Source organism: Cryptomeria japonica, chromosome 3 (genome assembly GCF_030272615.1).
Source record: "Cryptomeria japonica chromosome 3, Sugi_1.0, whole genome shotgun sequence".
In the NCBI taxonomy this organism is placed as follows: Eukaryota; Viridiplantae; Streptophyta; class Pinopsida; order Cupressales; family Cupressaceae; genus Cryptomeria; species Cryptomeria japonica.
In genome coordinates, this window is record NC_081407.1 from 672,151,311 (window position 1) to 672,169,421 (window position 18,111).

The 18,111-nt window shown below is 39.9% G+C and overlaps 2 protein-coding genes across 2 annotated transcripts in view; both read left to right on the forward strand.

Annotated features, from left to right (window-relative positions):
• Positions 1 to 18,111, forward strand: part of LOC131030645 (NADH kinase) — a 153,839-nt gene that overhangs the window by 73,614 nt on the left and 62,114 nt on the right. The gene's annotated exons all lie outside the window — the stretch shown is intronic.
• On the forward strand, positions 694 to 3,513 carry LOC131046861 (uncharacterized). Its single transcript, XM_059218519.1, has 4 exons — positions 694 to 775; positions 990 to 2,194; positions 2,308 to 3,006; positions 3,122 to 3,513. The coding sequence occupies exons 2-4, from the start codon at positions 1,016 to 1,018 to the stop codon at positions 3,503 to 3,505; spliced, it is 2,262 nt and encodes a 753-aa protein (XP_059074502.1). The 5' UTR covers positions 694 to 775; positions 990 to 1,015; the 3' UTR covers positions 3,506 to 3,513.

Here is an 18,111-nt window from a genome sequence, read left to right on the forward strand (position 1 = left end):
TATTTTGTCATCAAAGTGCTGGGCAAACTTTGCAGCCTACATGCCAAGTGGAGGGCGGACTTGGCAGCTCCTTTGCCATGTTCCTTGTAGCTGTTAGAACATTGTTGTGAGGGCGGACTTCAAGGTTGGCAGGACAATATGCATTTCTTCTATTGCCATCTCCGTAGACTTTCTTGCTCAACCATGCATGCTTATTTGGATCATCTGGAACAAAACCTCGTCCGGAGATTTCACCTTGCTTTTTACACTGTGATACCGGTTCTCCCCTTTTTTGCCTGGGTCCTGGTCCTGGTCCGTGCCCGGTCCTGGTCCTGGTCCGGTTCGCCTTGGGTCCCCCCCGGGTCCTGCCCAGGCGGCTGGGTTCCCTGTGGGTCCTGCATGGCAGGACCCACAGGGAACCCAGCCGCCTGGGCAGGACCCGGGGGGGACCCAGGGCGAACCCAGGAGGACCCGGGTGAACCCAGGAGGACCCGGGTGAACCCAAGCCCGTGGGTTCCCAAAAACGGGGCCCACGGGTTAGAAAGCATTTAAAAACAATAAAAAAACAATATTTTTAATCTTTTAAATACATCTAAACCCTAATCCGCCCCTCTATAATGCATTTCATGCATCAAAACATGCATTCAACCTATTCTACTTGCATTTTTGAAGATTTTTTCTCTACAATCAGGGTTCTTAGTTTTTTTATTTTTCTTCGAAGGTGACGACTACGAAGGTGTGAGACACGCATCAAAGGCATAGGAATCACTGGAGAAGAAAGATTTAGCCATTAAAGGTAAGTGAATCTGAACTTTTTTCAAGTTTTCAAGAATTTTTCCAAGTTTTTTTCAAATTTTTAAATTTTTTTTTAAAGTTTTTTAAAGTTTTTTTTATTTTTTTTAAAGAAGTCTTGTATATTTTTTTACACTTTGTATGCATAGTATGGGGTTATAATACCAAAATTTTAATAATTTTTTTCAATAATGTTGTGCATTCTCTTTTCATTTTAGGTGCACTATTCATATAATCATACATAATGGCTGGAACTGGAAGTGCAAGTGCAAGCTCTAGTTCAGTTGCAAATGTCCGAAATGAAAATACCCCCTTTAAAATTGATCAAGATTCACCACTTTGGCATTATACAACAATGATCAAGCCAGTGTCTGGTGGTGGGGGTTTTGTTTGGCAATGCAACCATTGTGGCACTGAGTATACCAGCTCATACTATCGAGTGAAAGGCCACCTTTGTTTCATCCCTGGGCGTGGAATAAAATTTTGTAAGGGATCAGATGGCAAGGGGCTGCCAAAAGCTCTAGTTTTGGGATATATTAGAGAACAAGAGGAAGCTGATAGGAGAAGTGGCAAAGCAAAGACTGATCATCCTCTTGTCCATCAAAGCTCAATGTCTAAGAGGCCTTCTAGTAGCATGGGCTCCACAAGACCAGCTGGTTCACATCCTTTCATGCAAAACCCACCAGTTGATGCAGTAGAGAATCAGAATGTTGTGGCTTCACGGAAAAGAGGCCCATTGGATTTTGCCTTCAAAAATGAACTGAGAGAGATTGCAGATTCCAAAATTGCACGTTGCCTTTATGGCAATGGGCTTCCTTTCAACCTTGTTAGATCACCTTACTTTCGGGACATGGTGCATACTCTTTGCAATACACCTTCTGATTATGTTTGTCCAGGGTATGAAAAGGTGAGAACTACCTTATTGGCAAAGGAGAAAGCATCCATAGAGTTACAGTTGAAGGTCATCAAAGATACATGGCAGGAAACAGGTGTGACCATTGTTTCTGATGGATGGAAAGATTGTAAAAATAGGCCATTGATCAATGTTATAGCAGTGTGTCCTAAAGGGGCAATGTTTTTGAAAGCAGTGGATTGTGAGGGGCAAGTGAAAGATGCAAGTTTCATTGCCAATATCTTGATAGAATGCATTGACATGGTGGGGCCTCAAAATGTTGTCCAAGTTGTAACTGACAATGCTAAAAATTGTAGAGCAGCAGGGACTATAGTGGAGGCTACATATGGTCACATCTTTTGGACACCATGCGCAGTACACTCACTCAATTTAATCATGCAAAAGCTTGGCACACAAATTGATTGGGTGAAAAAACTATATGCGGAGGGCGAGGAGATTCAAATGTTTGTGACTAATCATCATATGTCACAAGCCATTTTCAGGACCTTCTCCAAGTTGGAGTTGTTGAAGGTAATTTATAATTACTAATTTTAAATTTTATTTTATAATTTTTTAGTTTTAAATTTGTATTTTTTATAGACTTGCATTTGATATATGTTGTGTATTTTGTTATGTCATGTTAGGTTGCTGAAACACGATTTGCATCTCACACGCTCGTCTTAAGACGACTTCTGAAGGTGCGAGATGCCTTGAGTTCTATGGTCATCAACAGCTTGTGGAGTGTATGGAAGCAGTCCCACACAGAAAGAGCTCTAAAAGTAAGAGCATTGATCCTTAGTGAGAAATGGTGGGATGATGTGGAATATGTTTTGAATTTCACTGAGCCCATCATGAGCATGATCAGGTATGCTGATACTGATCGCCCATGTTTGGGCGAGATTTATGATGGCATGGATTGCATGGTGGAAAAAATAAAAGAAGTAATAAATAGAAAAGAAAATGACCCAACGGAAACATTTTTCAAAGTTGTGCAGAAAATTGTTGTTGACCGTTGGAACAAGATGACCACCCCCTTACATCTCTTAGCATTTGCTTTGACGCCAAAATTTTATAGTGCAGAGATGCTTGCAACACCAAGGAGGGTGCCACCATATAGAGATGCAGAGGTTGCTTCTGGCTATAGGGCTGCCTTTAAAAAGATATATCAAGATGAGGAGACAAGAAATATTGTCATGAGGGAGTTTGGCCAATTTGTATCTGCAAAAAATCATGATGTTGTAGCTCTTAATGCTAGATATGGGATGGATGCTGATGAGTGGTGGTATGTACATGGTCAAGGCTCCATTTACTTGCAGCCTCTTGCAATTAAACTTAACTCCCAAGTATGTATCTTTTTATTTTTTATTTTTATAGTTTTCCAATTCCATTTGATGCTATCATTTTTTTATTTTATAATTTTAATTTGTAAATTTCTAATTATGTTTTAACTTTTAACAGGTTGCAAGTTCTTCTTCAGCTGAGCGGAATTGGAGTACATACTCCTTCATCCACTCAGTCAAACGTAATCGTTTGGGTGCAAAGAAAGCTGAGGATTTGGTCTACGTACACTCCAACCTTCGTTTGTTGTCACATAAGGACCCTGAATATAGTGAGGGTGTAACAAGGAATTGGGATCTAGCCCCTGAGTGTGCTGATTTAGATGCTATAGTTGCACAACTTTGCCAAGTCTCTATAGACGAGGCGGTTATGGAATTTGAGAGAGACATAGCTAGTGGGAGTGGCATTCCATTTGATATTGGTTCAATTGATGCTGAATTTGAACCACTTGATGACCATGAGCTTGGGTTGGATGCTTCAGATGAAGATGAATATGGAATTTAAATCCCATATATGGCTTGTAATTTGCATGTTTAACTTTATACTTTATTGTGTCATGACATTTTCACATTTTGAAACTTGAAACTTGAATATTATCTTTTTTGCAAATTATGAATATGATATTACATTTATGATTTATGATATATCAATATCAGAATATTTATTGGCATTGGCAATTATGGATTTATGATTTATTGATTTATGATTTATCTGTTATCATCTATGTATCATTGTATGGGAAAGTTACATTGTATGTTTGATGTTTCATATTTGTATGTTTGAACTGTGAACATATATAATTTTGATGTTTGAAGTTTGAACATATATATATATATATATATTAAAAAAAATTAAAATATATATATATATATGTACGGACGAACCCGTACCCGTACCCAAATTTTTTTTTTTTTTGCCGAATCCGCGAACCCGTACCCGAATCCGAACCCGAATCCGAACCGGAACCGGTAACTTAGTTTTTACACTTGAAAACACAAATTTTTGATTTCGAAGATAGGGACGTTGATGCCATGACCCGAGGGACCTAATCCTAGGTCAACTTTCAAAAAAGCAAAAAAAGCAAAACGCAAAAAAGCAAAAATCAGGCCAAAAGATGCTTCCCAGATTGGTCCCAAAGTACCAAAAATAAAAAAATTGAAAAAAGTAGAAAAAACAGAATCCCCAAAAAATAGGAAGGTGCAGAATTGACCCTAAGAAATTGCGTTTTTCGTGCTTTGGGCCTTTTGAGCTTGATGATGTCAGACATTGTTTTGAGCATGAATTCCCTATTTGACTAGGATGATTTCTCAAAAAAAACTCTAACTCCTCATTGTAAAAAGCCTGGTGATTAGCAGTTGCAACGCTAAGGCGAAACCTAAAAAGAAAAAAAATGAGGGGGTCCCCATTTGCAATGGGGCGATGTGTGAAAAGGTCAAAACAAGTCAATACCCAAAAAGAGATCCTAGGAGAGTCCCAACAGTAAGGAGTTCCAATAGGTATAGGTGAGGTGAACCCCACCTCAATACCATGTCCCAATTATTAGTAGCAAGGAAGGCATTACAATCTTGCCCATGTGGCTCAAAAACAAATCTAGAAATGGTCCAAATTTATAATTGCCAAGCCCAATTACCCAGCATTGGTGCCGGATCTTTTGTCATTTTAGCTGCACAAGGTCTTTAGATGCCAGCAAAAAAGACAAACAACTAACCAACATACGCGCAAATTCAGAACAAACCTAAATTTAACAATCATTCCTTCTGGGTTATGTAGGATCTGTTAAAAACATGGTGAAGTAAAGCTCCAAGATCAACTTATGCAAGTGATTGCAAATCTGAAGATAAGATTACTAAATTGAGATTATGTGATTACATATTTAACTTTCATATAAAGAACAGAAAACCATAAGAGACACTAAATTTATGTGAAGAAATCCTTTTGGGAAAAATTCCACACTAGAAAGAGGGCAAGCATATTATTGATCTTCAATGAAGAGATGTACAATAATGTACTTTGCTACTATCCTCTGATCAACTTGGCAGCACCCTGTTACCTGCAAGAACTCGACATCACACTACCATCATATGGCTCCAATTTATAGAAACTCATGAGAGGGAAAACCATTGTGGTGTCTTGAAACAATCACTTGCAAAAACCTACACCTAAGATAGTGAACAACCAAGAAACATGATAATAAAATAATATAATTCACATGGCTCCATCATGGGCACCTAACCCATAGCCACTCAACTCTTTAGCTTCCTAGATGCTCCATAACTCCATTATTACACTCTTCAAAGCACGCAATGGACAACCTTTCACCTTCTAATCTTGGGCACCCAACTCACTACTCTTCACATTCCCAAAACTAGATGTCTAGGAGGTATCTTATCTCATTTTGACTTGTAACCGTCATCGCACATGTTTCACCTCTTTAAGATGCAATTACAATTTGTCATAAATACAAATGTTAAATGTTTTTCTTCTTGTCCCCTAAAACACTTTCCAAGGACATGGAGACATATGAATGACATAGCAATGCATAGTTAATGTCACCTATCCTAACATTCTCTCACTTAACATTATACATTGAATTACATCTAAGAGACATGAATAAACAAAATCAAGTATAGTGATCAAGGCCTATGGCCTTTCCGCACTGTTGATGTGTTTTTTGTACACATGCGAACATAGAATAAAATACCTAAAGGTGCGTTATCCTCTCTTGAACAAAGTTCCCAACTGCTGAAGATCTTGCCGAAGGATCAATTGAGGTAACTCCAAGGTTCTTGTATGTAGGTTCTCTACATGTGGATAAGCTCTTTGTGGTATGATGTGATTTTGCTGGAATCAGAAGGGGACTTACATTTGACTACCTGAGTGTTTGATTTGCTTTGGATATTGCTGGAATGTGAGATTTTACTGGGCCTAGATTTTGAAAAAGGAAAAAAAGGATAAGGGCGAGGGAAGGATCTAATTCTAACACTAAGAATGTAGGAGCAATGAATGACCTTTGATGAAATTCTAACTAAGTCTTTCTTTGACATCCCAGGACCATCTCCACAAGGTTAGTGCGATCTTCTGAGGAAAACACTATGATGTTCAGATCACCGCTACAAGCATGGACACCATCAGGTTGATGCATATCAATGAAGAAGCGACAATTGAAGTTAAGCTTAAGCTGCATGATTCCAATTGACTACACAAGGCAAGTCCGCAATCAACATACTGCTAGTAGTATGGATATACAAATTTCACCATTGATCATACACATTTCTTCCACTCATCTAATAACATGAAATCAAATTTGAGAAATATAGAGACCATGCAAATTGTTGAATCGACCCATAGAATTCACCATTTCTTCAATGAAGTTTACAAGTCCTTTACAACAACATCTTGGCAACAATCTTTGCCTTCTCTTTCTATTCTACTCTAACTATTTCTTACTCTCTAACTATTCACTACTATCTATTCTTTATTAACCAACTATTCACTACTATCTATTCTTTATTAACCAACTATTAACTATTAATTAGCTACTAACCTTTACAAATGAGGAGCTAGGGCTTATATAGAGAAACCCTTTACAAATAGACGACTCTGATTGATTTAGAATCAATGGCTAGGATTGCAAGATAGAAACCCTAATTAGGGTTTTTTACAACAAACTTCCTTAGCCAATTAGAAAATTACATTCCAAGGGTGAGGACCAATAGGAAGCAGGGGTAGGTGCCTCGAAGTTTGTGCCATCCCCGATGAGTCAAGTACATTGAATCTGGACACGCTGAGGTGGACCAATCCAATTGGAGGAATGATGACTGGGATGCCACCTTGTCTGACACTTGTAACTTGGTTGATGTTGAATTTGATGATGCTGAGAAGCTAACTTTAATTAACTCTTCTGAAACTATCTGTTTCTTCAACGGACCCTTGCACTGACCTTATTTGATTCTCCTTTGTCTTTGACGTGCTGGATGGATGGTGTACTCTTCCTTGAAGTGCTGGCAATGCCTTTCTTTGTCATCTTGTGGTAGAATGAGGTCTTGAGGCTAATTTGAACTTCGTGAACACTCCTAGTCTTCCAATGCTTCAAAGCACCTTGAGTCTTCCCTTTTGCCCGTGGAACGTCCTTGACGATGATGGACTGGAAGTGGTCGTCCTTGATGATGCTGGACTAGAAGAGGTCGTCCTTGATGATGCTGAACTGGTTTTCTCCATCTGCAAAATAAACCAAAAGGTGATTAAGTACATATGACATATTCATTTCAACAAAGCATTTTCACCTTAAATCATCAACAAGAAGACTTTAAAATGAAGTTCGCTCAAAATCCTTCCCAGGGACAGGCCCTATAAGAATTTCGCCCTGGACCCTTTGGAAGGGTCAAGAGCAAATTTTGCATTCCAAGATAATTCTATCACTTGTTTACCCCAAAATTCCTCCCAAGGCAAACATATGATAGCTTTCCTTCCTCCAAAGCCTAGGGATCCATGCTTTGACCTTTATCATGAGCAAGTTAGGTGAAATTGAGAATTTTGCCCTGGACCTTTTGGAAGGGTCAGGAGCGAATTTCTTGATCATGGACAAAACACTTGCTTCTTTCACTCACAACCCCTTCTAAGACATGCTTGTGGCAATCTTTAAGCCCAATCTACCTTGATCATTGTCTTGGTCTAGCACAAATTTGGAAGAAAAAGGACATTTGGTGAATTTCGCCCTGGACCCTTTGGAAGGGTCAGGAGCAAAATTCATGATTTGCTTGTTTTCCTTCACCAAGGTCTATCTTTTTCACTTTCTATACTTGGACTCTTATCCTTGGATCCTTCTCCCATGTTTGCAACATTTTGTTTGACTTCAAAATGACCAGAAAAGAGAATTCCGCTAGAAATCATGGCCAGGGACAGGACCTATAAAGGATTTCGCCCTAGACCCTTCGGAAGGGTCAAGAGCGAACTTCTTCCTCTAGCCCAAAATCATCATTTTTGGAGACAACAATCCATTCAAGGGCAATCTCAAGGGCTTCTATCACCTTGGTCTAGGCCTGGCTTGGCACAAATATGAAAGGGATAGGTGGTTTTTTAGGAATTTCGCTCTGGACCCTTTGGAAGGGTCAGGAGTGAAATTCATGATTTGAGCTTATTTTCTCATTCTCTCAACTTCAATCCACCTCCAAGACCAAGGATACATCGCCTCACTCCTATCTAGGCCACAAAAACCAAAAAACTTAACTTGATTTGCAAGGAAAATAGGTGATCCTAGGAATTTCGCTCTAGACCCTTTGGAAGGGTCAGGAGCGAAATTCTTGGTTTGGCTCAATTCCTTCATGTTCACGGATCACTAGCAACTCAAAGTTTTTCTCAAGGACTTCTCCTATCTTACCCCATTTTGACCCACACTTGACTTAGCATAAAATTGAGAAAAAGGGTGGTTTTGGGGAATTTTGCTCTGGACCCTCTGGAAGGGTCAGGAGTGAAATTTAAGATTAGGACACAATTCCATCTCCTTCTTCCCTTGCTATGCCATGATTCTCACCTTTGGACTCCTTCCTCATGAAGACAGCACTTGTTTGACCCCCAAGAAGGCCTGGAAGGAGAAATTCGCTCAAGACCATGGCCAAGGACAGGACTCATTGTTGATGGCAAAAAATCAACTCCAAGGCATGTCTAGGGATCCTTCTAAGCTCTATTCATCTTTTCCATGCTTAGCTTGACACAAAATGAAAGGAAAAGGTGGATTAGTGGAATTTCGCTCTGGACCCTTTGGAAGGGTCAGGAGCGAATTTCCTTTTCTAGGACAAAATCTTCACCTTTCATCGCTTTCAAACATTCCTAAAGGCAAAACATGTCCATTCTTCCCTTCAACATGCCTTGGATATTAAAAATTTGATCAAACAAGGAAGAAAATGAGGTTTATTGAGATTTTCGCTCTGGACCCTTTGGAAGGGTCAGGAGCGAAAATCATGTCTTAGGCTTGATTGTTCATTTTTTCAACTCTAATCTTCCTTGGGAGGCAAACAAAGACCATTCTTCTTGCATCTCCACCAAGGTCCTGATCTTGTCTAAGGGGAAAATGAGTGTTTTCAAGAATTTCGCTCTAGACCCTTTGGAAGGGTCAGGAGCGAAATTCAATTTTTAGGCTAAAATCCTCCATTTCCTCCACCTCTAGTCATTCCCTTAGGCAAAAACATGTCAAACACTTCCATACATGCCTTAGAAACTAGGAATTTGGTCTTGACAAGTGAGAAATTGAGTTTTGAGGGGATTTTCGCTCTGGACCCTTTGGAAGGGTCAGGAGTGAAATCCCTACTCTTGGCTAGTTTCTCACTTTCTTTCATCTCATTCTCCTTCAAACTTGATCAATTTGACTTCCTTTCACCATAATCAAGGCAATCCACCACCAAATAAGCTCAAAACAAGGTCCTTCTAGTGCTCAAGGTAAAATAGAGGGTCAAAATAAGGATTTCGCTTTGGACCCTTTGGAAGGGTCAGGAGCGAAATTCATCCTTTAGGCAAAAAATCTTCATTTTTTTCATGCGTCCAACCACCTTTCAAGGCAAGAACACCAAAAGTTAACCAAACCAAGGAAGAAAATGAGGTTTACAAGGATTTTCGCTCTACTCCAAAACTAGAATGTTGGTCTAAACAAGGGAGAAAATGAGGTTTATAAGGATTTTCGCTCTGGACCCTTTGGAGGGGTTAGGAGCGAAAATCATCCTTGGGCTCAAATCCTAATTTCATTTTCACATTTTTTCACTCCAAATAAGTGTTTTGCCTTCACAAATGCTTGGGAATGAGCTAGTTCATGACTTTGGGCAATGTAGAATGTCTTATGGGGAATTTCGCTCTGGACCCTTTGGAAGGGTCAGGAGCGAAATTTGACATTTTGGTCTCTCCGTCAGGATTCATGTATGGAATATAACATTTAAGTATAATTTCTTATACTTTAAGTTATATTCCATATATATTGTCAGGATGTTTGAGAGTGGTTTCGAACCTCTAGGAGTTATAATGCAAAATCTAGTTTTTGGAGGATTCTTCAGTTTTCCAGACTTAGTCAAATTTCAGGATCAGGAAGACATTCCAGACTTAGCTAGGATTCATGTATGGAATATAACATTTAAGTATAATTTCTTATACTTTAAGTTATATTCCATATATATTGTCAGGATGTTTGAGAGTGGTTTCGAACCTCCAGGAGTTATAATGCAAAATCTAGTTTTTGGAGGATTCTTCAGTTTTCCAGACTTAGTCAAATTTCAGGATCAGGAAGACATTCCAGACTTAGCCAAATTTCAGGGCATTTGAAGATCAGGATGACATTCCAGACTTCATCACTCACCAACTTGACCTAGCTCAGACCTTCAAGGATGATACTCACTCACCGAGCAAGACACAATTAGCAACAAGAGCAAAACCAGGCCCTAAAGAAGACTCTCAAAGAAACCCTAATTCTGGGGTCACGTGGACTCACCCTGGCTCAAGCAGAGCTTGCCATCCTAGTGATCCCTCTGGCAACACTTAGCATGCAAAGGCTAACAAACAAACCCTAAAAGCCTAGAAAGCAAACCCCAGAAAGCAAAAAAGTAGGGGTCCCCATTTGCGATGGGGCGATGTGTGAATATTTCACAACACGCACCAAGAGAACTTATTTGTGGTTATTGGCTTTGTAAGAGAATCTGCAATATTAGCTAGAGTGTCGACCTTTTCAATCAAGACATTACCATTCTCAACCATTTCTCACTCAAAGTGATATTGAACATCAACATGCTTAGTGCGAGCATGATACATGGGAATTTCAGCCAAACAAATAGCACTTTGTTTATCACACTCGATCTTCACAGTCCTACATTCAAAACCTATACCATTATCAAGACTTTGTAACCATACTGTCTCTTTAGAGACATGCATAGCAGCCATATACTTTGCTTTAGTTGTGGACAATGCAATTGTAAATATCAAAGATGCATTAGACCAAAGATGAAAATATACATATGATTCCTTGCTTATATAGGCAAGGTTGAGAGGTAAGACTAACTAGGATGATGCCAAGTGTCTTAGTCCTATGTCATGTGACAACTTCAGAATAAGATCACATATCTACTAGAGAATTCTAGAAAGATTCATAACTTTGTAAGTAATATTAACATCTTAACATGTGTCAATAGGACCTAACTATTAACTAGCTAGATAATGTGCCTTGTTCATACTACAAAGGGGAAATTGGACAGACAATGCCCTTGTTCACACTAGCACCCCACCTTAAGTGCAACTTAAGGAGAATGTAAACAAAATGCAAAGATGTTAATGATGGGACTTGGCTCATAGGCCATGTCAGGCACCAATGAACAAATGTGATCTCTCACAAACGAAGAAAAAGAGGAAACCTAGTGGGACAAAAACCTCTCTAAAAGAGAGAAAAGATGCAGACAAATACAAGCAAGTGATGGATGGGGAACTTTTGACCCCATAGGATGAGATCCATTGCATTTATACAATCAATAGCCCCCCAAGAAGAGGGAAAGATAGAGACTATGTAGCCCTCCATAATATGTAATTTCTTGTAGAAATGAACAATGCTTGAAGAGAAAAGATGATCCAATGCCTACAAACAATATTTCTACCTTTGGGAAGAAACAAAATCAAGTATAGATGTAGGAATGATTCCATTTTGGGTAGGAATTAGTAGGAAGAAGAATCGAAATGTATGAAAATTGTGCCTTTGGAATTTGAAATTTGCTCATGTGTTGCCATGTCCATGGAAGATGGTGATGCCACAATCAAATCAGGTACATGCCCAATTGGTAGTGAAGTTGACAAACTAGGATCAAGTGGTAGCTGATGTTGAACAAGAACCAAAGACAAAGATGATGAGACAACTATGATGAGGCTATCATCAAAGAGGGGAGATAAGTTTCAGATTTGTCCTCCAAATCTGAAATGGGAGGCTACACAATTGAGTCTGCAATTCTTGTCAAGTAATCATACCACAAAGATGAATCTAAAAGACTATGATTCACATGTTGCAAAGAATCTTTGGAAGCTCTCGAAGAAGCATCTTTGAATTTTGATGAAGCAACAAAATATGGATTTGTGATCTCAATTGGAAGAGATGAAGCAACAAGAGAGGTTTATTGATCATCAAGATGCTCAAGCATTGCACTATATTGAAGCTCCTCTAATCATCATCATCATCTAGACTTGGGCAATCTAATGAATGCAAGATTATGTTGATCTCTATAGATCTACCAAATTGTGGTTCAAAGTGTTCATGGTCACCTAATCTTTGAGATTTGATGGTAAGTGTCTCCAAAAAATGCTAGCACCAATGGATGTACCAATCAATCCTATGATATGATCATTTTTATCACCCCAAACTTATTTCTTCCATGGTGTCTCTATCTTAGGTACGAGTCCATAAAAATGAGACATAAGATTGAGCCACCTCTAATTTGTCAGGATGCTTTTTTTCTAAGTGTAATTTCCCCTTTCAGATTTACCCTAGAATTTGCCCTAGAATCACAATTGCAACAAATTAGGGTTTGGGTTACATCTTATCAAGTAAAATATCTCTTTAGATAATGTGATCTTGGATTTGAATCTTGCAATCATAACATAAGAATATATATATTCTTATGTTATGATTGCAAGATTCAAATATATATTCTTATGTTATGATTGCAAGATTCAAATCCAAGGTCACATTATCTAAAGAGATATTTTACTTGATAAGATGTAACCCAAACCCTAATTTGGCTGAAATATTCATATATTATCAATAATATGGAAGAAACATGATAGATTTGGCCGAAGCCATTTCTACACTAAGCCTAAGAGTGAAGTGAATGCTAGGGCCCTCTTGGCCTCTGTGGGTGGTCAATATCGACATCCACCTAGGTGGCCTACGTAGTGGGTTGCTTGTACCTACTTTCCCTATCAACGTCTCATCCTCCTAACGACAAGTGCCATTGTTGTGGAGTTGGGCAGAGGTCATAAGGGCGGATTCTTGGTGGTTCTATCTAAGCCCAAGAGTGGATGTGTATTCTTCAAAGCCCTCTTGGCCCTAGGGTGAGTAATATGGTCATCCCTAGGGGGGCTTACTTAGATAATTCTCTTATAACCCTCCTCTTACATCCCAAGCCCTTCCTACAAGATGGGTTTCAAACAGTCAGGCATATCTTATATTCTATTATATGAGTATACACTTGTGCCTTTATCTATTTATGCATAAGCAACATACCTACACACACACAGACATACACACACACACACACACACACACACACACACGCACACACACATATATATACCACAAGTGAATGTAAGAATGAGAGTGTTGAGAAGGGCAAATCTGAAATAATATCAGACTGCTATATTGCACCTGATCTGAAGATTAATTCCTTGTTCGACTTCTATGAGTTGATCTTAGATCTATTTGCTGTTGTGTGACTGCTTTGACCCCCCTAATTGATCTTCCTTGATGTAGTATTGCTTGCTGATTGTTGTTGATCTATAGAATGTCTTCAAGAATGCATCTTCCTTGATTGATTGCTTGATTGCATGTTCTTGATTGATTGCCTTGTATTTTGACTCAATGGAATGATATACCAGTGGCTGCGTTAAAGAGTATACCATACTTCATTGGTGAAACAGCTACTACGCCCATTGAGCACATTCAAGACATTGTGAACATCTGCTCCGTCCATAATATCACTCAGGATGATGTTGTTGTTAGACTCTTAGCCACATCTTTGAAAGGCAAAGCCTTGTAGTGGTATAGAGGGTTGCCGACTAGCTCCATTCACAATTGGGATGAATTGAGGGAGAGGTTGTGCAACCATTTTGAAGACAAAAGTGATCACCTATCACTTGTGGAGCAGTTGACTACGATCGAGAGGGCACCTCATGAGTTCATGGGAGATTTCAATTTCAGATTCCATAAGACATGGAATAGAATTCCTGCCCTAGTGAAGCCATCCCCAAATCATGCCTCCTTGTATTATCTTAGAGCTCTCAATAGCGATATAGCTGTCATGGTACAATTAATGGGTGGAGCCTCTTTACCGGGTGCATATGACATAGCCATAAGGGCAGAAAATTGTTTGATTCGGGCTGGGAAGATAGCTCCAAGGCCTCAAATGCCTCTCTTCCCAGAAGCTCCTACTCAACAAACCACCTTGGCTCCTATCCCCATGGCGTCCGCAGGACAATCATCCACATCCTCTACATCCTCCAATGAGCTCCATGAGGTCAAGGGTCTATTGAAATTTTTTAGCAATGAGTTGGTGACACTAAAGAGGCAACAAGCCCAGCATAGCAGACCTTATCAGGCACAAAATCAGAACTATCAGCAGAATAGGCCACCCTTTCAAGGATGAAACGAATGGAGCAACGATAGGCCTTTGAATAGTGTGAACCCCACAGCTGCAAGCAACTCAAAAGCGATAGTTCTAATGCAAAATAACCTCGCCCAAGAGCAGGATTGGTGTCAACCATGCAATCAGCCACACAACCAAGGTTGAAATGGACACCCCCTGTTCGGTACTAAATTTATGTCCTTTTTACTTAGTGTAATTTTGTCAAACAGTTGGCGTGCAAGCTGACTACTGGATTTTTTGGTTCTTGATTTGCTATAGGATAAATTTGGTAAACTGATATTTATTGTAAAGCTTTCAAAGTTTATTCAATATAAAAATAACCAGACATATCAAATACCAAAAACAAGAGGATTAATGCTGATGGTATTTATTTAATTCCAACTCCAAGCATACAAATCAGATTTGAAGAATATTACAGACCATATGATAATAAACAAATTCAAACCTGGACTCCACAAGTATAGAACCTGCTGAAAACACTGTTCATGCACTGTAGCTGCACTATTCACGGCGCTGTAGCATTTTTACTATTCACGCAGCACTGTAGCAAAACACTATTCACGCGGTACTGTAGCAAAAACACTGTTCACGCGGTACTGTAGCAAATCACTGTTCACGCGGTACTGTAGCAAAAACACTATTCACGCGGTACTGTAGCAAAACACTATTTTCAAATCTGCACTTTCAAACTCCTGTAAAACATCATGCGAGAGCACCAAATGAAGCCCAATGTGTTTCCTGAATGAAAACACCATTAATCCTCCTGACTGTGTCTTTCAACAGCGAAGAGAATGCTAGCAAAGAGGGATTCCGTCCTCCAAGCCCAATAATCAGATTTCTACGAAATCCAACAGCATAACATTAATTCATCCCCACATATCCCAAAAGAGAGCTCTCAACCTCCATTTATATCTTCTCCCTGGATGCAAACACTTCATTTCCTAAATGTGGGATAATACAATTAGAATAAAATATTATTTCCCACAATGTACCATTAAAGGGAACTTTTAATATTTTAAACATTACTTTATATTCCCAACCTTATAAAATAACAATAAAGTTAAATATTTAATTTAACTTTACACTTTATCGTTAAATATTAAAGCATTGTTGATAATCCCTTTAAATCATTGTCGCCTTCAAATATTTTTACTGATAGTTATGCCAACCAGGGAAACACTAAAAATTTCAAGTCACTGCTTGGAGACTAACTTACTATAAATAGTAAGTGTCTAGAAACCCTGTCAAAGCAGCACCGATTGGCCTGAAATCGAAAACACCCAGGCCAAAACACCTCAGGATCCCATCAATGTCCTTGTTAGCCTTCGGGACCATGTCAGAATAGGCTAACGACACCCCATATCATGTTGCGCTAAAAAGGGGACATTACAAAGGTGCATGCCAAAATGGAGGGTTTGTCCAAGCCTTAGCTGTGCAAGATGAGCCGACCACTTTTGGCTAGCAATATGACCCAAATCAGCCTAGTGTTGGCACTCAGGCTTACTTGCAAGGGGATTCTACCTTTGTCAATTGGCAGGAGGTAGGATTCTGTGGTTTGAACCAAACAAATGGTGAGTCTATGCTGCAATATACAAGGTCAAAGAAGAAAGCCATGGAGGCTGCCTCACCTTCAACATCAGCCCAAGCTCCAACGACCAATGTAGCTGTTCATTATACAAGCCAAAGTACCTTGCAAGGGAGCAAGAGGCATGAAGAGGCCCAAGTCGTCCAAAGAGCAAAAGTAGACCTTGTAGCCTCAAAGGGGCCTCTAAAATCAGCTGGTGTTCCTTTCAACATAGTTGATTGGATGAAGAAGGCCAACCTCAACGTCACTATGTGGGAGGCCCTTTCCATCCCATCTCAAAGGGATTTGCTTAAGGAGGCACTGAAGGACGTTGACTAGTCAGGTGACGAGGCAACAGTTAGCGGAAAGGCAGTCTCTACCAGTTTGGTGCAACCCAAGGAGGAAGAAGATTCAAGGAAGTTCAGCAAGCCTCCCCCCTTCTATCTCTCCTTAATCATAGGAGGTAACTTAGTTCACAACTGCATGATAGATTCAGGAGCTAGTAGCTCAGTCATGCCTAAGAAGGTAGCTGATCTTCTTGGCATAGAATATGAACCTGTGACTAAAGGGGTGGTCCAATTGGATGGCACTTCTATTAAGACAATTGGGTTGTTAAAAATTCGAAGTCAACCTTGCATGCATGCCTTGGTTGCACTGCCTTGCAAGACGAGATCAATCATCGACCTCCCTGCCTTCTTTGTCATTTGCTTGTCTAGAGACTTCACCGCCTAGATAGGTGGGTACCCGTCCTCTGATTGGTCCCACATGCTATTTCGAACAAGGTATGGTACCAAGGTTACCGTAACGGCAGAGCCCATTGCCCAAAACCACATTGAGGCCTACACCCCCAGCCCTATAAACATGAATTGCACTTTGCCTGAAGAGGGGGAGGAGTGTACTGTCCGTGAGCCTGCTACTCTTTTGCAAGAGTTCCTTGATTGTTTGCTGGACAAATGGGCTAATGCTTTTTCAGTTTGATCCATTAGCTGAGACTGAAGAGACTGGGCTTGGCACCTATTGTATCCATGAAGAGGATACTCCTATCCCTAACCTCATCAAGATACAAGGAGACTCAGAGGGGTTATGGAACATGTTTTTTGATGTTTCAAGAAACAAGAACGGTGCAAGTGCTGGTGTGATGCTTGTTTCTCCTGAGCAAGAGAAACATTTCTTCTCTTTTAGGCTTCAATTTGGTTGCACCAACAATGTCTCTAAGTATGAAGCCTTGATCCAAGGTCTCCAACTTGTACAAAGCAGAAAGATTAGATCTTTGCAAGTATTTGGAGATAGTGAGTTGGTTGTGAACCACATCCGAGCTCAAAGTGTAACAAAGAACAACCTACTCAAATCATACAAACATAGGGTTTGGGATTTGATTGAAGGATTCAAGGCCTTCAACATCCAGATCATTCCTAAAGGTCAGAACAAGCATGCTGATAGGCTTGCAACGGTTGGTGCTCAATTCGACATACAAACACATGTTGCAAATGAGGAGGAGCAACACATCGGGCTTGTTGTGAGGCCTGCTGTCCCAGACAATCAGGTAAATTGGCAAGTGTTCGAAAGTGATCAGCAGATTGTCAACTTCTTGCAAAATGAAGCAGAATTTTCTACTAAAAATCAGTCTAAGATGCAAGAGCAGTATGGAGACCAAATCATGCAGCTCAACTCCAACAAGCTGCCCAAAGGTCTAGTTATCTTGGAGGGCATTTTCAACTCGGATGATCAGGTGAAGAAGAAGATGAACCTGGCTGCAAAGAGAGGTGATTACAAGCCAATGGTGGTTGCCGAGGGTAGGTCTCTAAACATGGGCAAGGTGTGTTGCTCAACCGAACAAGAGGCCTTTGTTGAGCTTTGCCAAAAATACGATGACATAGTTGCTTGGACCTATGAAGATTTGAAGGGTTTTGACCCTAGCTTAGCCCAACATACTATAGAGCTAAACCCGGATGCAAAGACAGTTAGACAAAGGCAAAGGCCAATAAACCCCAAGATTGAGCCACTAATGAGGAAGGAGTTGACCAAGCTCATAGAAGCCAATATCATCTTCCCTATCAAGCACTCCTCTTGGGTGGCCAACCTTGTCCCTGTAAGGAAGAAGAATGGGGAAATCAGGCTATGTGTAGACTTTAGGGATCTCAATAGAGCCTCCCTCAAGGATCACTATCCCCTTC

Excerpts from the sequence above, each read along its gene's own strand:
- LOC131046861 (XM_059218519.1), top strand. The coding sequence starts at position 1,016 with ATGGCTGGAACTGGAAGTGCAAGTGCAAGCTCTAGTTCAGTTGCAAAT. Across the intron at positions 2,195-2,307 it reads CCAAGTTGGAGTTGTTGAAG|GTTGCTGAAACACGATTTGC; the intron begins GTAATTTATAAT and ends ATGTCATGTTAG. Across the intron at positions 3,007-3,121 it reads CAATTAAACTTAACTCCCAA|GTTGCAAGTTCTTCTTCAGC; the intron begins GTATGTATCTTT and ends AACTTTTAACAG.